Raw genomic sequence first — 22,551 nt, forward strand, 5'->3', positions numbered from 1 at the left:
GCCTCAGCAGTTTAACCCTTTGTCTGCCGAAGCCTGGCGCACTATTGAACCACTCCCTCTAATTAGACCGAGAGGATGGACTGGTGGTGAGGTGTGCATCTTTGTGTTTGTGCGTGTGCGTGAGAATGAAACTCGGTTTAATTAAGCCCGTTTACGCTTTGCAGCCTTTATTGTACATATTCAGCTCTGAGTCACCATGGGGACTACTGACCTCTGATTTGTCACCAGCACCTGTAATTGTGTAGCGTCACATTAAGGAAGCGTGCCAAGGGTATAAAACGCAAACAGCCGTGGGGGAGAATAAATAAACTACTGTGTACTGTAACGCAGAATACCTTTATTTCATGGCATTACTGCATGCATGCTGGTAGGAGTTTATATTATAGTCACACAAGATAACCAACTTAAATTGAGTTAATAAGATTGATCACATACCCACCAATATCCAGAAGGTTTAGGTGGGATTTTTATCAGGAGTAGCCTCAAGGTGGTGATGATTCAGATTCTTTTTATTTTTCGGTTGTTATTGTTACAGTGTACAGAGTGCTCCAACAGGTAGCGCTTATGGCCAGTGGTTTTAGTAAACTAACGTCCTGATTTCGCCACCTAGAGGATCATTCAGTGAACAACATGTTTAAATGAGTTGCTTAGTTTTCAGTGAGTGTGATTTGTGTGCAGACCCTTTGACATAAAAGTACTAATATTACACAGAGCTGACAACACTTGCAGTATACAATAAAGTCTGTTTACTGTTTACAGCTAAAGGCAGTTAGCACAGCTCTATGAGGGAAATATTTGTATAAATCTCTTCAGAGAGAGCTGCAGAAATTTGTAAAAGTCTGGGGGGGAATATTAAAACTGAAAATATGAGCAAATCTGGAGGTGCTAGAAAGATGTAAACTTGCTATATCTCTGCAGTCTGCAGCTACCAAAGTGTGATAAACCGGCTGTGCTTGTTGCATTTTGGGTAATGCAGGCAAGAAAAGCATGTTTGGTATAAAACAAAATAAAAGTAGGTTTGGGTTGGTTTGTTTTAACAGAGGTGCAGCAGTAAAACTGTCTGTCATACACACTCATAGCACACCTACAGTGTGCATGTGTTCAAACTCTTGTTTGGCATCTAACATGTTTTCATATACATTTTTTATGCTTTACCTTTAAAGATGAGAACTTGCCTTTTGTCTATAAAGCTCCTCACAAGTCTGTCCTAGAATGACTATCCTGTATATTACTTTTTAAGTACAGCTTGAATAGGGAAAAAGAAATGTGAAACAATGTCTGAATAAGGTTTGTCAACCATCTTTAACAAAAATACTTATTGAGTACCTTTATGAATTCCATGTCCAAATTCATCAAAGTCTGAATTTTCTATCATAAACTCTTGGTACTCTCATTGGTACATGGTTTTAAAGAGAGGCCATTCTCAAAATTATAAACACTTTTGATCATGTGCATCAGTTAAAAAGGTTAGCGCTTGTTTCTTTTTTATTATTCTTTTATTCCATGTTCAAAAAAATATTTATCACAAACAATAATGAAGAGAGATGTGCTTTTATAGAATTTATTGTAGAAAAGGAAACAACATTGAAATCATTTATTTTTACTAAACCGCAGTCATAAATTTTCCCATGAGTGTGATATGCTGAGGTGAATAGCTTTAGTCCACTTCTTCAATAGTAGGGCCCTGGGAGGTTCCTCCTGCCTGGCCGCCGCAGCTTCCTGATGGTGTTGCTCCCTGGTACAACTTTGTCACAACTGGTCTGCACACCTTCTCGAGTTCATTCTGCTGGTGCTCATACTCATCTTTCTCTGCAAGCTGGTTGTTCTCCAGCCAGGAAATCGTCTGGTTGCACTTGTCAATGACCATCTTTTTATCCTCTTCGCTAATTTTACCTTTCAGACTCTCATCCTCAACACTGCTCTTCATCTGGTAGGCATAGGACTCCAGCGTGTTCTTTGCTGCAACCTTGTCTCTCTGAATGTCATCATCATCCTTGTACTTCTCAGCATCCTGCACCATCCGCTCGATCTCTTCTTTGCTGAGGCGGCCCTTGTCATTGGTGATGGTGATTTTGTTTTCTTTGCCGGTGCTTTTGTCCACGGCGGATACATTTAGAATGCCGTTGGCATCAATGTCAAATGTTACCTCTATCTGTGGAACACCTCGGGGAGCTGGAGGGATACCTGTGAGGTCAAATTTGCCCAGAAGGTTGTTGCATTTGGTCATGGCTCTCTCGCCTTCAAATACCTGAATCAATACACCTGGCTGGTTATCTGAGTATGTGGAGAAGATCTGAGTCTGCTTTGTGGGGATTGTGGTGTTTCGCTTTATCAGAGGTGTCATAACACCGCCTGCGGTTTCAATGCCCAGAGACAGGGGAGCGACATCCAGCAGCAGCAGATCTTGGACATTCTCTGAGGTGTCGCCCATGAGGATGGCTGCTTGGACTGCTGCACCGTAGGCTACAGCTTCATCTGGGTTAATGCTCTTGTTCAGGTCTTTGCCATTAAAGAAGTCCTGTAAGAGCTTCTGGATTTTGGGAATTCTTGTGGAGCCACCAACCAGGACAATTTCATGAATCCTGGATTTATCCAGCTTGGCATCCTGCAGGGCTTTCTCAACTGGGCCAAGTGTTCCCCTGAAAAGATCTGAGTTGAGCTCCTCAAAACGTGCCCTTGTGATGGAGGTGTAAAAATCAATTCCCTCAAAGAGAGAGTCGATCTCAATGCTTGCCTGAGTGCTGGAGGATAAGGTCCTCTTTGCCCTCTCACAAGCTGTACGCAATCTCCTCACTGCTCTCTTATTCTGGCTAATGTCCTTCTTATGTTTTCTTTTAAATTCCTCTACAAAGTGCTTGACCATTTGGTTGTCAAAGTCCTCCCCACCAAGGTGTGTGTCTCCTGAAGTGGCTTTGACCTCAAAGATGCCAGCTTCAATGGTCAGAATAGACACATCAAAGGTGCCTCCGCCAAGATCAAAGATCAGCACATTGCGTTCTCCTGTTTTGCCTTTATCCAGGCCATATGCAATGGCTGCTGCTGTGGGCTCATTAATGATCCTCAGAACATTTAGTCCAGAGATCACCCCAGCATCCTTGGTAGCTTGTCTCTGGGAGTCGTTGAAATAAGCTGGCACTGTGATGACTGCGTTTGACACCCTTTGTCCCAGGTAGGCCTCAGCTATCTCCTTCATTTTAACCAGGACCATGGAGGAAATTTCCTCAGGATAGAATGCCTTGGTCTCCCCTTTGTATTCCACCTGGACTTTGGGCTTTCCATTATCGTCAATCACCTTGAAAGGCCAGAGCTTCATGTCGGACTGTACGACTGGGTCATTAAACTTTCTTCCAATCAGCCGTTTGGCATCAAAGATTGTGTTATTGGGGTTCATTGCAACTTGGTTCTTGGCAGCATCTCCAATAAGCCTTTCTGTGTCGGTAAAAGCCACATAGCTTGGAGTGGTTCTATTGCCCTGATCGTTGGCAATGATCTCAACTTTGCCATGCTGGAAAACCCCAACACAAGAATAGGTGGTGCCCAGATCAATGCCAATGGATACTCCCTTTGGTGCAGACATTTCGCCGGTTCCTAGTACCTAGACAGATTTAGAAGACATTGCATTTAAATGGATAAAGTCTTGTTTTTGATAGTTTTCAGTATTAATAATATGTTTATTCCAATGATACTAACATAAAGTTTGAGCACTTGTCACACCCAAATCAGGGAGCTGCACTTAGAATTAAGAGCACACTGTCTGTGTAGTCGTTAAAGCTAATTGCTAGGTAGTAGTTTTACAGTGGTGAGGGCTAGAATTCACAAGACCAGTGAATCTAAATGCTTCACTTAAAAAAAATAAGCGAACTATAGATCGGTATCTGGTTATTCATATGTAGCCTTATTTTAATATTTAAATAAATAAACATTCAGACTAGGACTTAGAGACTATCCTTCATAAGTAAAGACTTAATATCAAGTATAACTGTTACACTGTTGCACATAACTGTTAAAGTTTTGGGTTTTTTTAGGAAATGAGTGAATTAGAGTAAGACACCCACACAAAGAAGTCCTCACTGTCTCTACAGTCGAAACTTTATCCAATCAGTGTTGCTACTTACTTTCAGTGGTGCGCTCTCTGGTGCTCAGAAGTTCAGAAGGATATCCTGGGGATGTTTCCTTCGTGTCAGCTTTTGCCTCTGTTTCTTCTGGAGTTCATACCTAGACTGGCTGGGGCTCCTTGCTTATATAGTTACAACCAGGTTTCCAGAATGCTCCCGCCCCCTCCTCCTCAATGACTGAAGTGTTAATATTAGAAACTAATGCAGCTGGCTCGGTGCTCGAGGGCCGGTGAATATTCCAGAGTGAGACGGCAATCTGACCCTCAGCCAGCAGGGCCGACTCAGAGGGATACAATGTGGAGAATGTGGCAGTAAGGCACATTTAGGAATTGTGATGTGTTATGTTGAAGTGTGAGCACCCATGAATGTCAGTTTTATCCCCAAAATATTTACCTACTGAGCCAGGGACTCACAAAAGGCCTCTCCTTCATTTTCTGTTCTCAGTTTGTCATGGTAAAAAGACTCGCTTTATTGCTGATTTAATGCAATCGTTTACATAGATAGTATACACTTATGTCATTTTGATCACATGAAATATTAAAGTGATCTTGTTGGATCAAATTAAGACGACTACAATCATATGCCTGACATAAAGTCTAATATATATATATATATTTTGCCAACACACAGCTCATACATTATAGTTATACTTACAACCAGAAGCAGTGGAAGGAAGACAGTTAATGTACTTCTAATAAATGCAGTTTTACAAAAAGGAATGGTTCATATAATTAAGCTCAGCGCTAGTATTATGTTGTTATAAATCATTTAAAAGGCACATTCATATCATGGCCTCAAAGGTACTATCCAGTCAGAAAAACTCTTCAGTGAGGCGTCTGGAATTAAAGTGAGCAAATGGAAACTTGGGATGAAATGAGGGAAGATAAAGCAGTCAAAAAGTGTTTTACCAGCTCTCTGTAAATCTTCTCCAACTGCCTTTTTAGGAAAGACATCAGCTGCTCCACACCCAGACATAAAACAACATCTTAATCTGTCATTAGCAAAACGACATTACTTGATCACAAGACGTGAATAAACAAGACTTCATCATTTTGTTTATGTAACAGGCAACAGTTCATCATCATCACTGCTATAATAAAGGATGACTGGATGTTACCTTTTAGGGCATGTATGCAGATACCATTGAAACAGATTATTTGACGTATATATAAAAACAAACATTTCTAAAATAATCTAAGTTGTAACACAGAGTTTGTTTTGGCTCAGCCTAAACTCTGGCTCATGGAATGTACCTGGCAAATCTTAATGTCACGGTAGACAAAATCGAAAAGGTATCCTCTGTTTCATTCTTACGGCCATCATTTGGCACTGTGCGTAAATGGGGTAAACAAATCAGCAACTCTGTGATCTAGTAACATAATCTGAAGCAACTAAATACGTGCACATACATCATAGCATGCAAGTAGGCTTTTGTTTAAACACCTGACAAGACGTGTAAAATGTTAGTTGGTTATATGTTTTCTACATGCCTTAACTCGTCCTTTTTTATCATTTAACTCTACTTCTGAGGTGCTTTTAATAAGTTACATTCAGCATAAGTAAAATAATTCCTCCATTCTGTAGCTATTTAGAAAATAAAATAGATATCTCTGTTTGTTGCAGGGTAACTGTGCGTTGAGGACCGGGCATTCTCATTAATACCTGTAGAGAAAAAAACAAAACAAAAAGAGAGTTTAATTAAATACCAGTTTAAAAAGTGAAAATATGGACTGGTGCGTGATAATAGAAGCAGAAAAAGGCAGGAGCACCTACCGGTAATAATTAGGTTTGAAAGGGCCATTCTTGTTGAGGCCCATGTATTTGGCCTGCTCGTCAGTCAGCTCTGTCAGGTGGGCATCAAAGTTGGGTAGGTGCAAACTGGCCACATACTCGTCTGGGGGAAAGAGACAAAATGTGTGTGATGTGATCTTTTTAGTGAAGCCACAGGGTGGCAACAATGAGCAGCCTTTCAGAGAAACAGTAAAAACTAATTAGACTTCACAACTATTGTGATCCACACTTGCATACTGCTTATCATTTCTATACCAAAGTAGCACAGTTTCAGTTTAAACAAGGCTGATTCTTACCCATTTTCTTTGGAAGGAGATACACATCCTGTTTGTAACGTCCTTCTGGAGCATTAAACAACTCAATCAGTGCCAGGGCCTACAAAACACAGAGCACACAGTGTTTACATGACTCACAATCTAGGAAACTATGTGCCTGCAGACTGCAGGTAGTTTAGTAAGAAGGGACACTGTTATTTACTCGCCCAAGAAGTTACTGACACTGGCTCTAAAGGAAGAGTAGAAATTACTAACCTGAGTTGTTGCAGTGATAGACAACACAAATGTCGGCACTGTGGAGCAGCTCAGATTTAAGAGGCGACCCTGGAAAAAAAAAATACAAGATGTCTGACAAAACTGTTTAGTGCTGAACAAACTCCTGTTTCAACCTAGTTATGAGCGATACAAACACAAATTTTTGAGAATTTAAAAGACAGTTTTGTGAAGACTATTGAGGAAAGCTACCTCTGCCAGCAGGACGACCCTCTTTCCATCAGGCCAGATGATGTGGTCGACCTGAGAGCGAACCCTCTCCCAGGTCAGCTCGGGGCTGCGCAGGCTTGCCTGAGGACAAAAGACGTAAACACCATTGTGCGAACATTTCCATGTGGCTATGTTACCATGTAAACAAAGAATAGTGGAACTCCTTGAATTAGAAACTTCTTCCAATGAATTCACAAAAATTGAGAAGTACAGCCAAGTCCATAAGCATTCATACAATCACACAATTTTTCTAGTTTTACCTCTGTGCACCTCTACACTCTGCATCACAGCAGATCTTAAAACTAAAAAGAGAGAATCAAGATGTGAACAAGGTGGAGGCTTTAAGCTTTAATTTAAGAGATTTAACAAAAGTATTACACTAACTGTTTAGGAAATTGCAGCCATTTTTATACACAGTCGCCCATTTTCAGAGGATCAAAAGGACTTGGAGTACTGGTTGACAAGCAATTTCGTGGTCATGTGAGGACTGTTCCCTTTTTATTAGTGTTGAACTTCTATTGGTTAACTTTTCATGCTCTTGACTCGAGCTCGTTGCAGAAGGTGAAAGCTGAAAAAATTAAACAAAGGCATCAGAGAAAGAGCAAATATTTCAGCAGTCACCAAATCAACAGTCTCAATGAATGCACTGGCCACCTCAGTGACAGCAAAAGGCCTGAGAGATTACAGAAAACAACTAACCAAGTGAACATCACTCTCAAGGAGGTAGCTGTGTTATTGTCAAAATCTACAATCAAGAAACACCTTTATGAATGTAAATACAGTGTTCACAACAAGGTGCAAACCACTAGTGACACTCGAGAATGAGGAAGTCCAGATTAGACTTTGCCAGAAAACATCTAAAAAGAGCCTGCACGGTTCTGGAAAAACATCTTTGGGTGTATGAAACCTAGATGAACTCGTACCGGAATGATGGGAAAAGAAAAGTCTGAAGAAGGAGAGAAAAAGTTCATAATTCCAAAACATACCATACTAACCTTCGAACATGGTGGCAACAGTGTTATGGGATGGGTATGCATGGCTGCCTGCCAGTGGAACTGGGTCACTAATGTTTGTTGTTGTGATTGATAGAAGTAGCAGGATTAATTGTATACAGGGATATACTTTCTGCTCAGATTCAGCCAAATGTTGCAAAACTGATCGAGCAAATGGATAATGTCCCAAAGAATGCTGCAAAAACTACCAAAGAGTTTCTCAATTTAAAGAAATGGGAAATTCTTCAATGGCCAAGTCACTCACCAGCAGAGCCAGTTTTGTGTTCAGTTACTGAATACAAAACCTAAGAGTGACCCACAAACAAGCAGCAACTTGAATGTGGCTGCAGTAAAGGCCTAGCAGAGCATGTCAAATGAGAAACACACACATTTGGTGATGTTAATGTGTTCTAGACTTCAGGCTGTCATTGACTCCAAAGGATTTTAATCCAAGTATTTAAAAAATCATTATATTTACATTTTTTCAGTGTGTCAGATTATTTTTGAGCCTCTGAAAATGTTGACGTATTTGAAAGAATAGTTTTTATACATTTCCTGCGTGTGATGGTGAACAGAGGCGAAACTACAAAAACTGTGTCATAGTCAAACTTGCAATCTTTACTGTATGTTTTGGATCAAAGGGGCACACAGAGATGTTACTTATGGATGTTTAAATTGAGATATTCAAGCCACAGGAAATTCAATGAGGAAAAACAAATTAAGTCACTTTTGATCATTTTCAAATTTCATTTTTGACTGAAAATTTAACAACACAGAGAACAGGATGTTTTTTTGTTTACAGACTCCTTTCTGTGTTTTACTTGTCATTTAGTGCCTGAATTTTCACACCTTAACCTTTCACTTTCACTTATTTAGGCTCCCCTACTGTTTATTCTAAGTGACCGTGCTTAAGAAGCTTTTAAAATCCATTGGGTATTTGTGGGGTTATTTGTTTGAAGTTTACCACATCAATCTCAGTATTGGAGTGTCCCATATTGCAGACGATGCAGCCATTCTTCATTCGGTCAAGCTGTTCTCTGGTGACGACATTCTTGTTGCCTGTATTTGAAGAAAAACACACGTAAGGTGTTGTTAACAGAGTCACCGAAGAGAGAATAAGCCAACGAAGATCAAATTTAAACTTGTGCTGCTGCTATAGCGGTGGAGTTACAGCTATATCTGTACTGGTGTTCATATTGCTGTCAACACACAAAACCAAAGAGCATCTGAGCATTTTGACTTTAAAAAATTTGGTTTTCACCCAAAGCCCTTAACTGTAATATTTAAAAAGACACATGCTGAAAATGTTGTGATTATCAAAGCAGAAGTAATGGATGTTACAGCATGGGGTACAGTACCAGTGCAAGTTATCACCACGTCCATCTGCCGAATGACCTCGCTCAGCTTGACCACTCGGAAACCGTCCATGCTGTGTGAACACGCATATTATAGAAGACCAGATTAGAAAAAAAAGAAAGAAAGAAAGGAAAAATCCACTGATAATATTCACTTGTTTGTAGCTTGCAATGCACAGGTGAGCAATGCTAAATAGTGAGAGTCAGTGAGTCACCATGCTTGCAGGGCACAGATGGGGTCAATCTCTGTGATGCACACAATGGCTCCGAGAGCTTTGAGAGCAGTGCAGCAGCCTTTCCCCACCTAAAGAGCACAAGACAGTGCACTAAAAAGATCTGCTGGACTTGTTAAAGTCATTCCATCTAAAGGTAAAAAAAAATTTAATAAAAGAATGATTCACCTCTCCATACCCACACACAACCACTTGTTTGCCTCCAAACATAATATCCGTAGTCCTCTTCAAGCTGGCAAAGACAACCAAAGCGACACATCATTGTGACCATATTGCTCCAAATACAACAAAACCTCATAACAGCAACTTTCTTGGTGATTAATTTTCCTCACCCATCGAGGATAGATTCACGGCAGCAGTAAAGGTTGTCGAATTTCTGCTTGGTAACCGAGTCGTTCACGTTCATGGCGGGCACACACAGCTTGCCAGCCTTAGACAGCTGGTACAGTCTGAAAGGACACATGGGGAAAACATGTTCAGGCATATATGCTGGCCGAACACACGTGAATCTTTCCACACAAACGTGGATGCAATTCTGTGTGACCTTACACTTGGCAGAATATCTGGCTAATGAAGTCCACTGAGAGCTTTGCATATACCGCAGAGTTGCTGTGCCCAGCATTTGAGCTTTGCCATGCTTTTCAAATATTCTCCCATCATCTAATCACAGCTGATCAGTAAAACTAACAGAAATGTATGCATTCTCCTGTCATTTTAAACCATTTGCTACACAAAAACTAACATTATGCTTGAGCACATAAAACTCCAATAAGCAAAACTAAACAGAAAATAATTTTAAAGCAGTGCTGGTGATTTTTATTTGTCCTTACCTATGACCAAAAAATTAGTCTGTGCATAAAAAAACCTGAATATGACTTATATAATGGCCTTTGTTGACAAAGCCATTCATTCAAAGTCATTCATCATGAAATGTATTCACTGAGAGCTTAAATTGCTTCTAGTGCATCTCTATCTCCAAAAAAATAAAATAAGGAAATACCAATAAAAAAAAAAAGGATTAAAAGCAGCTTAGTTAAAAAAAAGTAAAACGCAGAGGGCATGACTATGTTGGATAGTTTCTAGATTTATTTTAAACTCTAAAGTAGAGTCGTGTTCAAGACATAGGTACCAAACACACTCCACTAAAAGTCAAATCCGTGTGTGAAAAGCACTGCTGCAAATTATTTGTATTTGTTGGCTGCTACGTGCTGAACAGTACATCCCAGTTATGTTCAGGTAATTAGATCCTGTAACTGCCACTGTAGTGCTAATAGCAGTATAGTTAGTTTGTTTAGCATATATTTTGATCATTTTAAAAATGTTTTACACAACTGATATAAAATTCTAATTAGAAAAAATTTTAAATTTTAAAAAAATATCCATTAATGATAATTTAAGTTCTAACCAGTGCACTTGTCACAGCACAATGATTTGTCCTTTATCTTTTAATTTATTAAGTATTTACATTAGTTTGACTTTTATATTTTGTTGTCAGTATATGCAGTACTGAATCTGCAAAGAGCTGATGAGTATTAAATGGCTCAAAAACACTGCGACAAGCTTAATTATTTATAATTCATAATAAGCTGCCATACGCACATGTCTATGCTGTAAAGAATATACAGCCTGGGTCTTACTGACATATTTTATAATGAAACCAATGTGAACCAAAAAGAATTACCAGACAGAAATTGCAGTTCAAAATACAAAAAGGCACGTGCTGCAGATAAAATGTAAACTCCACTAAAGCTCTAGATTTGCGACCTCATCTGACCTGTGAACACCAGTGACACTCTCCTCCACAATGCCCCTGGCTTTTTTAAAGACGCTGGGATACTTCTTGTAAACCCAGTGGGTTAAGTCTCCACCATCATCCAGGATCTATGGGGGGGAAAAAGTCAACATGGAAGATGTGCACACAGAAAAGAGCGAGAGATTAAGACAGGCATTACATTCATCACATGACTATCCAGGTAATACCATATTGGCCTGCCAGCCTTCAGTGTTGACACAGCGATCAATACACCACCAGAAGTCGTCCTCTGATTCACCCTTCCATGCAAACACAGGTACCCCTGCAGGAAACAAAGCACACATAATTACAGGCAAAGACAGCATGAGCCACAGCTACATTAGTGCACATTACACAGTGAAAGGAGAGGTGCAAAGTGCTCTTAAGTTTTAAGCTTTCTTTGGGTTCATCTAACCTTATGAGCAATAAAGCAAAGAAAAATACTTTATTTTATGTTAGATAGTACATAGTTATTTGGAATTACATATTTTTTGTTCCACCCTATTGTTAATAGGCCTCTTCTTGCTTCTTTATTATACTTACCCGTCTCTGCAAGAGCAGCAGCCACCTCATTTTGAGTGGAGTAAATGTTACAAGCAGTCCAGCGACACTGGGCCCCAAGTGCTACCAGAGTTTCAATCAGGACCTGAGAAGGACCAATGAAATATGAAGATAAAGAAAAAAGTAACAGACATAAGAAGAGAAAAAGATGTCACATTAAAGGGACCGCTGATGAGTAGGATGAGCGGACGTACTGCTGTCTGAGCAGTGATATGGGTACAGCCTACTATCTTCGCCCCAGCCAGTGGCTTCTCCCCCTGGGCTCTCTTCCTCAAGGAGATCAGGGCAGACATGTCTGTGGACGAACAGATCAAGCAGCAGTTAATGGTACCTGAGAGGACACAAAGGCCAGGTTTTGTTTTGGGCGAGATAAGAAGGAAAGACCTTTTCGAATTCAAAAACAAACGATACCTAGAAGGCGGATGTGCAGTACATGGCTGTAAAATGGGTACTAACTGAACAACAACGTTAGCAACAGCTGTTGCAACCCAGGTTTTAAGGCTGAACAACACTTGCCAGGCGCTTACGCCTACTTATCTCTCACATGGATAATGTAAACAGGCAGAAAGGCAGACAAGAACAGAGAAACAGCAAAAGAAACCACACCATTGTGTTTTGAATTGTGAAGAAAAGATCAAATGAAATATCATCATGTTCCAAATAACACCAGCTTTGGGTCATAAACCACAGACACCAGGTAATCTATATTTTAAATTAATAAAAGATGACGAACAATGAAGGAATACATATAGTGTGTAACAGTGTAGTTACATAACTACCCTATTACACACCTGCATCACGATAAAAATCAATATGTGGCCATCTTTTAAATTTAAACTACATCATCCTGTTTGAAAAAAGGATTTCATAAGAAAACTTTAACCTGTTATGATCAAAGTACAGACAATCATAGGTAAAAATCTTTCATCTTTGAAATGTCCACAATGCGCCAGTGAGGTCTGATGCATACATACCTTGTTCTGCAATTTCAATTTCTCGGCGCCCAAATTCAGCTTGTTTGATGTTCTTCACACAGAAGTCGCTGCTGCCGTGGGTGTTGACCTGGGCTTTGTCCCGGGGAGAAGTTTCATCATCGGAGCTGTCAGTGTAGGATGCAGCTTACAAATAGAGAACACAATAGGTCACTTTTGTGGTAAAGCACACAAAAGAGCCAGTTGTGAAATTTATGCTTTCAATGCATTGTGTAAAAGCTGGAGCTACAGTGTGTATTTTTGTGATGTATATGAATAGCTTTTCCAGGTGGACATGCAAACATAACTCAATCAAAGAACTGTTAAGTGAACTTCAAAAACATACAAAAAATGTTTTGTTTTGTTTTATGTATGACTGAAGTAATTGCTCAGTTTTCAGCAATGAAAGTGAAAGTACCTGAGCTGTAGCTGTCTGTGGAGGACTGCGAGATGGACCGTGACAGCGAGCGGCGCCCTGCCTTGGTCGGATACTTGCTGAATTCCTGTTTGTCCTCTGCATTCGCAAACTGAATCTACAGAGAGCCAAGGAAAATGCCACACAGTGTAAACATCAAAAAACAAAACAATCCATTTATTTAGCGATTTGATATTTGAAATCTTCTATCTCTATGGATTTATCGGACGTCAATGGGACAAGTGGAGGTCAATAGGACAAGGTATCATCGTGTTTCACATCTTAAAAGTGATGACACTATACCTTACACCGTACCTTCACACTTCATTAGTTTATGTTTGCATTCATTGTCCTGTTTCTGTTATTATCCCTTCTAAAGATAAATCAGCTTGTTACAGGAAATCACAGGTGGATCAAGAACAAGGGTGCTGATGCTTATTTTTAGATGTTCCCTTGTGATTTATGTTTTGTTCAAATGCATGCGCTTCAGTTATTGTTGGTTGTGATTCATCGTGTCAATCCAAGCCTTCAAAGGGCCCAAGATGAAAGATCTGGAAAAAGATAAATTGGATCACCAAACAGCTAGTGTGGCTATTTTCTAGCCAGGCATTTGATTAAAGTCTAAACTGTTGAATCTCTAAACCAAAGCACTGGAGAACTGATTTTAACTGGTCACAGAACGGTAAATAGAGGACTGTATGAAAGACACAGTTTAGGCCAACATCACAGGCAGCTCAGTTACTCAGTGCTTATATTATAGGTAATATTTCTGGTACCTTTTTGTTTTGTTTAATTTTGTAACCTAATGATGACAGAAAAACAACTACTGCAAGTTTAGCAAGCTTGGTAAGTATGACCATTATCTTCCATGGAAGGACCAACAAAAGCAATGTTACCTAAACATTACTATGTACTATCACTGTCTGCCTTTCCAATAATTTCTACCCGTGTCTTTGTGTAAAGTCTGTGACCTCATCCATGATATTGTGCCACGTGTCTTCCTCACAACACTGTTTAACATCACAACATTGTATAATGTCATAAAAGCATGCCTAGTGTCCACGCACAAAATACTTTTTTCCATGAAAAATGTTACAAGAAAATTGTTCACTTGACCATGTCCAAAGTTCATGACACCTATTCAAAGGTATTCTTATTTCTTGAGCTTTTTAATTCTTCGTAGTCTTCATGGTCATGCAGTCGAGGAGTGAGGATTTCAGAAGGATAGATCTTTACACAACTCTACCATAAACATTTACTATGAGTCAGTGATAAATTGTGGCAATGCACAGAATTCCCTCTGTCTCCTATTTAAATCTTCATATCATGTGTTTGGACTGCAAACTCAAGTGCAGACTGACAGAGTTGACACAACACACAGATGAAGAATCCGGGAACACATGTATCCCAGATTAACAAGAGTGAGTCGGATCACACTCGAGTATGTGTGTGTACACTGCACATACATCAACCTGTAGCTATGTCCTTCAGGTAGAGCGTACTCTTAACAATTATGAAGAGTAATAACGCATTACTGGAACAAAATCAAATTAACAGATTTTCTTTATACATACAAATTTAGTTCTGATAGAACGTTTTACGGGTGGATGCAACAGCTACACATGACTTCACATCAACAAAATCCCCCAAAAAGCTGAGGCTGATTGAATGGGCTAGCATCAGCATAATGCACAATCACTAGGGAAAACACCCCAACATAACCATAACTTTAATTCTCTGCTTTTATCCTAATTACAATGATCTTCATTAACTTAAAATGTGTGGTCAAAACTAACCTTATTTACTCAGCATTTTAACCCACAACGCCTCTTTCCATGAGCAGTGACACCTGGGCTTCAGAAACCTACCGTGTCGGTATAAAGAAACTCAAGAAGCCTGTGAGACAGGCTAAGCTCAGGAGAGCTCTGCATGTCTCTGTTTTCACAACTGTGAGTGTGCTCCATCTCATATGTTCGCAAAATATGTCAACATGAGTACTTTTATGTTTACTTTGCATCACTTTGCAGCCTTGAGGATTCAACAGACATTTCACACAGTCTCTTGAGCTTTACTGAATTGTTCTTTCTCAATATTCAGACCAAAATCAAGAGGCTAATCGAATTAATGATGAATTACTCAGCGTTGGTGAAGACAGCATTATGTTTCCACTATGCCTACACGGGGAACCTGTGTGAATAACCTTGGTGTTTACTAGGAAAAATTGCGCTACTCCCTGCAGGTAAACTGAAATTTATGTTTCAAGGGGAAAAAAAAGTTTCTGTTAACTGCAGGAAGAAGACAAAAACCTGCGACTGCCAAAAAATACTAAGGCTCCTGTGTGTTTGAGCTATCTAGTATCTAGAAGAAGTTCTCAGTGATACATTAGCAGCAACTCACCCTTTCTCTCCCATGCCCATGCCCATGCTTGTGTGCCATTGTTTCTTCCGTTTTCCAGCCTATCTGCCTGTTGCTGTGTGTCCTCTGTGCAGTAGTACTAGGTGTCCCTGATGCTATTATCCCAGAACACTCCCAGGCAGAGCCAGGGGGAGGTTCCCACCTATTATCATGATTTCTAATGGCCAACCTGGAGAGAGAATGAGAGAGAGAGAAAGACCTAAAGAGAAAGGGAGGGTTTATTCCAACCAAGCTTCTCTTTCTCTTTAGTCTCTCCAGTTATGCCCTTGAAAACTTAACGCTAAAATCTGCAGGTTGTATGTTATGGTGAGTTTTTAATTGCTGAGGCAGCACATGCAAAAAGATTCAGGTATATATGTAGGTTGCGCACGAACGAGAACCGTTTCAAAATCACGTGCACACAAAGTAATAAACAAATTTGCCTCAGCTCTTATTTTACACCTATGCCCCTGATTTGCACAACTAAGGTAAACAGAGATTGACAGAAGGAATTAAACTCTGTTTCCATTAGCCTTCTGCTGCATCAATACGTGTCCCATGCAGTCCCTAAAGCTAAAAATACCCTTTCTCTCCTAGATGGCAGGCCAGGTCAAAGACTTAAGCTGTGGAGTGTGACTTTCAGTCAGTGTTGTAAGGGCTCAATGTAGGCCTGACATAAGGCGACGCTAGCTACTTAGTCAGACACAGCTAGTGCTCTAAATCACTGCCCTGCGGAAAAGGCATACAGTCTTATCCACATCACCTGATCTTTGTATACAGACTACTCACAGTGATTAAAACAGGTTCAAAGACATGTGGCCTGCAATATTTATATAAGTAAAAATGGTGCAGTGACACACTCAAAGGAGTGAAGTCCAGTTGCAGTTTTCAAATCAGGGTACTTCGTTTGGTGCGCAAAGGCACCTGTTTAGATCAACACATGCATGACCGATTACAGTGTTGTGAAAAAAATACAACTCTACTAATCCTTTCTCCAAGACTATCCAACCTTTACATAAGTAAAGAGCATAAGTCCTAAAGCAGTTCAGAATCCTAATCTTACTGTCAAGTTGTTTTTCCCCTGGATTATCTTACTGCACTGTTTATTAAGAAATCCAAACTCCTGATAACAAATACTGTAATTAAACTGTACCTGTACTGTACTTAGTGAATGCCAAGGGCAAAACCTAGAACATAGAAAATGGTAAAACTACTGAATGTGCTTTATTTTTAACCTCATGATGACTTTTCCTTCACTGGAAATGACTGTAAGTTTACACATGTAACACAGAATGTACCTGGTACATTTTATCTTTACATTTTTTCAAAGCACACTCATGTCTGTGTCTTTAGAGATGAATGTGAATGTCTCTGTATCCGATTCTGGCAGCAGGGCAACCCAAATCATCCCTGCTTGAGCCCCTGCTTCACCTTTAACTTTACCCATTTTCTTTGCTGTGCTGTTTTACCACACTACATTTTCCAGTCTTCGTTACCACTTACCAGGAGCGGAAAAGTTATGTTTGACCTTCATGAATCTCTTCCATAATGTTGGCAGACATGCAGGATGAGATAGTGAAGCTAAGGTATCATCACATTTCAGATCCTACAAAGCAGCCCACAGGAATCAGATAAATATGATGATGCATGAACAGATTCACGGTGAGCAAGTCCCATTCCCAGGGGGCGTATTACATAACCATTAGATGGATTCAGAGAGAGAGGAGGCAGAGGATTGGTGTTCTCTGACTCATCTGCCCTCACGCTAACTCACTCGTTTTTAATTTGTAGCATTGACTTTGTTTACTCACGTCACCTTTCAATGTAGTAGTTCTGCTGAGTTCTAAGTCTTCTTTTCAATATGTCATTTATTGTGATTTCAATCAGATTGACACTCTTTCCAGTCATTTACAGTAATTTCTTTAATCATTCTTCTTTTTTTTTTAAGCAAACAGACTGCTCAGTTTGACACCGGGCTCTCACATTTATTCATAACACAGTGCTTTGTTTTCATAAGCACAGTTCACATTCCTACAATCCAATATGTTCTCATCAGGCACCCTGAGGCGGCTCACAGTCCACACATTATTGCATTCTGTGAGCTAGCAGCTTGAAATCTACGATGTTGAGAAAACAGGTGTTTTTATTATTCAGTTATTTATCAATTATTATAAACACACTTTGGTTAAACTTACTCAATTCACAAATCCAGCCACAAAGACAAGATGACAGGAATAACAAACATACCTAGTGCAATTTTTCCACACTGCGTAATGATACATTGCTTGTAGCTTACTTATGAGTGAGTTTAAGGGCGAGAAAAACCTACTGTTCCTTTAACAAGGTAAGTCAGATGTTTCAGTCTGAACACTGTTTTTTGATGAGCCTTATAGAATTCTAATAAGTGGATCTTTAAGGCATCATACAAAAAAAGTAAGCTCAACCCTGATTACGTAATAAGACAGAACTCGAGACCACTTGTGCATTTGTGTTTTTGAGGTGGCATGAAGTAAGTTTACTCCTGAGTGCTGAAATACTCTTTGTTAAAACACATATGAGCCGATATTTTCATTTTATGCACCTGTTATGCACAAATATCTAATCAGCCAATCACATGGCAGCAAGTTAGTGAATTTAGGCAAATACATGTGGCTAATAATACATGCTAAAGTTCAAAACAATTCACATCGGTGATGTGGGGAGATTTCTTAGCACACTTTGAACACATCGTCTAAATGTCACAGACTGCCTGAGTAATGCTGCTGCTGCTGATGTCCATCCCATTTATAATACAGTGTAATCATCTTCTAATGGGTTCATCCATCAGTACAACACACCATTTCACAAAGCTCAAATCATCTCAAACTGGCTTCACAGTGAGTTCAGTGCACTCAAATGGGCTCCACAGTCACCAAATCTCAATCCAATAGAGCTCCTTTGGAATGTGGAACGGGGGAGATTCACATTATAGGTGTGCATTCAACAAATCTGCAGTAACTGTGTGATGCTATACATGATAAATATGAACTAGCACCTTGCTGAATCTATGCCAGACTTAAGATAGGTCTGAAGGCAAAGGGGTATCCAACCTGGTAGTAGCAAGGTATATCTAAATCTAATCAGGCTTAATATTAGGACCACTGACAGGTGAAGTAAATAACACTGATTATCTCTTCATCATGGCACCTGTTAGTGGGTGGAATATATCAGAGAGCTATTGAACATTTTGTCCTCAAAGTTTAGAAGCAGAAAAAAATGGAAAAGTGTAAGGATTTGAGTTTGACAAGGAACATTATGAAGGGTAAACAACCGTTTCAGAGCATCTCCAAAACTGCAGCTGTTGTGGGGTGTTCCCTGTCTGCAGTGTTCAGTATCTATCAAAACTGGTCCAAGGAAAGAAAAGTGGCAAAGCAGCGACAAGGTCATTGGAGGGCAAGGCTCAATGAGGCATGTGGGGGGTGAAGGCTGGCCTGTGTGTCCAATCCAACAGATGAACTACTGTAGCTCAAACTGATGAAGATTTTTCTGACAGAAAGGTGTCAGAGTACACAGAGCATTGCAGGTTGTTGTTTATAGGGCTGCATAGCTGCAGACCAGTCAGGGTGTCCATGCTGAACCCCTGTACCCCCAAATGCACCAACAATGGGCACATGAGCATCAGATGAATAATTTTCTATGTCGTATAATTTTCTTTCATACCACATGGATGGCAGGGTGCACTTATCTGGGGAACACCTGGCACCAGGATGCACTAGGGGAGGAGAGCAAACCAGCCCTACGCTGGCAATGTTCTGCTGGGAAACCTTGGGTCCTGCCATCCACATGGATGTTACCTTGAGATATACCACCGAAGCATTGTTGCAGATAATGTACACCCTTTCATGGAAACAGTATTCCCTGATGGCCTCTTTCAGCAGGATAATGCACCCTGCCACAAATAGTTTGAGGACCACAACAATTTTGACATCTTGACTTGGCCTCCAAATTCCTCAGATCTCAATCCAATTGAGCATCTGTGGAATGTGCTGGACAAAAAAGGCTGATCCATGGAGGCCCCAACTCACATCTTACAGGACTTAAAGGATCTGCTGCTAATATCTTAGTGCCAGAGATCACAGCACACCTTCTAGGGGTCTAGTGGAGTCCATGTCTCAGTGGGTCAGCAGCAAAAGGGGGACCAATACAATATTCGGCAAGTGGTCGTAATGTTATGACTGATAAGTGTATATGCGAGTATTTAAAAGTGCAAAGCAGCTAACATTAGGTCATAACACAGATGTGTGAATCATAAAAATAGGTGTCAAACACAGGCAAAGTCACCCCCAAAGAACCATGGGTATTAGAAGTCAGAGGTCACCTTGAGGAACTGAAATATATCTGATATTACTAACACAGTTGCCAGACATTATAACTAAAAAGTTCCAGAGGGCTTAATCACCACTCTGTGACACAGTCTCATATGATCAGAAAAACTTCCCTGGTAGAAGAGTCTGCAGAGATTTGAGCAGGTTTGTTCTGAGAAACAGACAAAGAAGCCTCTAATCAGGAGTTCCATGATTATCCACTAGCCGGTACCAGATGCTGTGAAGAGCCACCTCATGTGGATTTTTGCTGTTTTCTCAGATTATATAACACGCAAGAAACTTAACATTCACAGGTTCTTCTCACAGGTGCACCCTGTGCTGCTTTTGCATGTTCATGATGCCTTTCCTCCAACTAACACTGATGATGTCCTCATTACCTGCACATGAGAACTAATTAAAGACAGATATAGAGCTCACTACACATTAATGTGATAAAAGTTTAGGTTCAGTTCCCATGTTATTACACATTTGCAAATCTCAAGGTTCTGTAACTGTAAACTACAGTTTATGGTGGATTTATTTTTTTTCCCCACAACACAAGGGTACACCTGATTAAATACCCCCTACTCAACTGGGGGACCCCACAGACTCAGTTGCGTTAGCCCTCACACAGTAGTTCTGCACTTTGCTGAGGTCTTAAATCAGAGGTTTAAGAGCTCAGCTTGGCTTTTAGTTGTTTCCTGCCTGCTGGCATAATGTTGACATTGTGCTTTAAACAGACGGGAAGGCAACTTGAAGACAGATTTTAACAATCATCTTGTCTTTAAAATTATATGTTCTTACCCCAGTAATAACACAGTAGAAGGTATTATTAGAGTAACACTACATATGAGACAGTTAGCAAAGCTTTCCTTAATAGCTGGCTTCTAAGATACATGAATATGGGTACTTTAAATGTTTAAGATTATTTTTGCACTTCCCACCTCACATTGGGATGGAGTGTCCATCATTCAAGAATGCATTAAAGCTCCAACAAAATTCCCAATGACAACTTTGGAGCAGACATTCACACTGCACCTTATTAACAATACATCAACACAGTACATTACATTGCCTACACTTGGACTTCACTGCAGCACGATGCGTACCAACGTGAAATCCCCTCCTTACTGTGTCTGTGCCCAATGGCAGTGACTGCTGGGAGCATCACGTTTCTTACCTTCTTGACGGATTTCAGTGTGGGGACTGCGGTGAACGCTGCTGAAGTCATTTCTCCAACGTTCATATTCACATCACTGCTGTTTTTGCTGACAGTCAACACGGAATATTTTTCCGCAACGTTTTCGGTCTCCTTGACATATTTCGTGCCCTGTTTAACCTCCGTCTTGCTGTCCACAACTGTGTCTGTCATTGCATCCGAGTGATATCGATACTGTTACTGGAGAGGAGAGGGGGGGAAACAAAAGCCGGTTCTGGATTGAGTTGAAACTAATACCCTTAGCTTCGCCTTCTTGCTCTCTTGGCTAAAGCTTCGTGGCTTAAAAATGACCGAACCGACGCTGAAGCACTACACCACGGAGCAAAGCTAACAAAGTAGCCCACTTCACTAGATATGACGCTTTTTTCTCCCTTATCTACTTTCTAAAAGACTCGCACGGCCACTTGCTTCGGTCCTGCAGGTCTGCTGTCATCCACAGACGGCAACATCTCCCAAGGTGAGGGAGGGAGGGGGCGTTTTGTTGAGGCTGTCAGACAAACCAGTGGGCAGTGTGTAGGCGGTGATAAGCCAGTTAGCTCCAGTGGACAGGAAAGTGACTGCTGAATGTGTAACGGCTGAGGCCTCGCTACCCATAAGGAAATAAATTACATAATTTATTCGTCATTTGTGAGACTAAAATGTCAGATGTTCAGCACTGCAGTTTTTTTCTTTTGCTCTGTTTTTTATGCTTAGTGCTACACTTGACTGTTATACAGCCCCCTGTTAATCAGCGTAGCGCTCTTAACACAAGTCCCGCCCACTTTTTAATGATTGGCTGATCGGGGACCAGCGTCCGCAAGCTACAGCCCCTGATTGGCAGAGTTTGCTAATCGCGATGCTTTACCTGGGAGGTCCTGTTCAGGGAAAAGGGGAACTAAAGTCAACCTCCGGCTAAATGTACACGACTACGCATGACTACTTTGTTTCAGCTGCCTTACTGAATAAGATAATTAACTGAATTTAAAATTCTTTAAGACTGCAGCAGGACCAGAATTCTGTATTTGCAATTTCAAAGGTAATAAGATAATAAAGGCCTTATATATCCTATATTTCTGAAATTCTTTATATGGGTCAAGAGTTATTTTCACCAGCCTTCTTAGGTGGGATGAGTCTAGTCTCCCCAGCACATTCATCATATTAATGTGAAATGAGGGCAGCCAACCAGACAGGATGTTTTCTTTACCATCTCCTGTTTCGTATTATAAATGTTACGCAGGATCACCGACAGATGGCTAGCTCTGATGCCTTGCCCTGTTGCAGTTTCTCCAGCTGTCTCCTTACCTGGCCAGATGTCACAGTCAAGCAGAGGGTGTTAATCAAATATGGAGGAATCTGATCCATGGAGTTCAATTGGGGAAAAGAAGGGCAAATCACTAAGACAGAGCAGGTGTGGACTCCAGGATTTGTAGGTAGCAGCAGCTTAGTGTGAACTAAACCTGTTGAAAAAAAACGTTAAACTCGTTTGCTCTCTCCATTTGGCCCAGTTTGTCTTTCTGTCACCTTAAACCTAGTTATTTCCCCCATTCCACTCTACACATCACTGGTATTGTTCTGCTGGAGTGGGTTTCCAGTTTCTTTCTGTAGGTGTCCTTTCGTTCTTCCTTGACCCCAA

At 40.4% G+C, this 22,551-nt stretch overlaps 2 protein-coding genes across 4 annotated transcripts; both read right to left on the reverse strand.

The window, feature by feature from the left end:
* Positions 1-1,547: 1,547 nt before the first annotated feature.
* hspa1b (heat shock protein family A (Hsp70) member 1B) lies at positions 1,548-4,250 on the reverse strand. Its single transcript, XM_004554268.5, has 2 exons — positions 4,116-4,250; positions 1,548-3,595 (listed from the first exon to the last, which is right to left on the reverse strand). The coding sequence occupies exon 2, from the start codon at positions 3,575-3,577 to the stop codon at positions 1,658-1,660; it is 1,920 nt and encodes a 639-aa protein (XP_004554325.1). The 5' UTR covers positions 3,578-3,595; positions 4,116-4,250; the 3' UTR covers positions 1,548-1,657.
* A 309-nt stretch (positions 4,251-4,559) lies between these two features.
* ahcyl1 (adenosylhomocysteinase-like 1) lies at positions 4,560-21,409 on the reverse strand. Of its 3 annotated transcripts, none has more exons than XM_004554266.5 (17): positions 20,901-21,409; positions 12,987-13,101; positions 12,572-12,715; positions 11,792-11,892; positions 11,580-11,682; positions 11,225-11,319; positions 11,019-11,125; positions 9,577-9,693; positions 9,413-9,476; positions 9,227-9,315; positions 9,015-9,085; positions 8,621-8,715; positions 6,647-6,745; positions 6,437-6,505; positions 6,203-6,281; positions 5,889-6,009; positions 4,560-5,777 (listed from the first exon to the last, which is right to left on the reverse strand). In XM_004554266.5, exons 1-17 carry the CDS (start codon positions 21,090-21,092, stop codon positions 5,771-5,773), a joined length of 1,668 nt encoding a protein of 555 aa, XP_004554323.1. In that variant the 5' UTR covers positions 21,093-21,409; the 3' UTR covers positions 4,560-5,770. The 3 variants fall into 3 exon arrangements, with proteins under 3 accessions (XP_004554323.1, XP_004554324.1, XP_012775354.1); XM_004554267.4 differs by lacking the exon at positions 20,901-21,409 and adding an exon at positions 15,381-15,493; XM_012919900.4 differs by lacking the exon at positions 4,560-5,777 and having other exon boundaries at positions 5,885-6,009.
* Between the last annotated feature and the right edge of the window lie 1,142 nt (positions 21,410-22,551).

Source organism: Maylandia zebra, linkage group LG20 (assembly GCF_041146795.1).
Source record: "Maylandia zebra isolate NMK-2024a linkage group LG20, Mzebra_GT3a, whole genome shotgun sequence".
NCBI classification, from domain to species: domain Eukaryota; kingdom Metazoa; phylum Chordata; class Actinopteri; order Cichliformes; family Cichlidae; genus Maylandia; species Maylandia zebra.

Bases quoted from the DNA above. Each gene is read 5' to 3' on its own strand.
- hspa1b (XM_004554268.5), bottom strand. From the start codon at position 3,577: ATGTCTGCACCAAAGGGAGTATCCATTGGCATTGATCTGGGCACCACC.
- ahcyl1 (XM_004554266.5), bottom strand. From the start codon at position 21,092: ATGACAGACACAGTTGTGGACAGCAAGACGGAGGTTAAACAGGGCACG. The intron at 11,126-11,224 runs GTATTACCTGGA...TCCCCCCCATAG, and splicing joins AAGGCTGGCAGGCCAATATG to ATCCTGGATGATGGTGGAGA. The intron at 6,506-6,646 runs GTAGCTTTCCTC...TTTTTTTTCCAG, and splicing joins GGGTCGTCCTGCTGGCAGAG to GGTCGCCTCTTAAATCTGAG.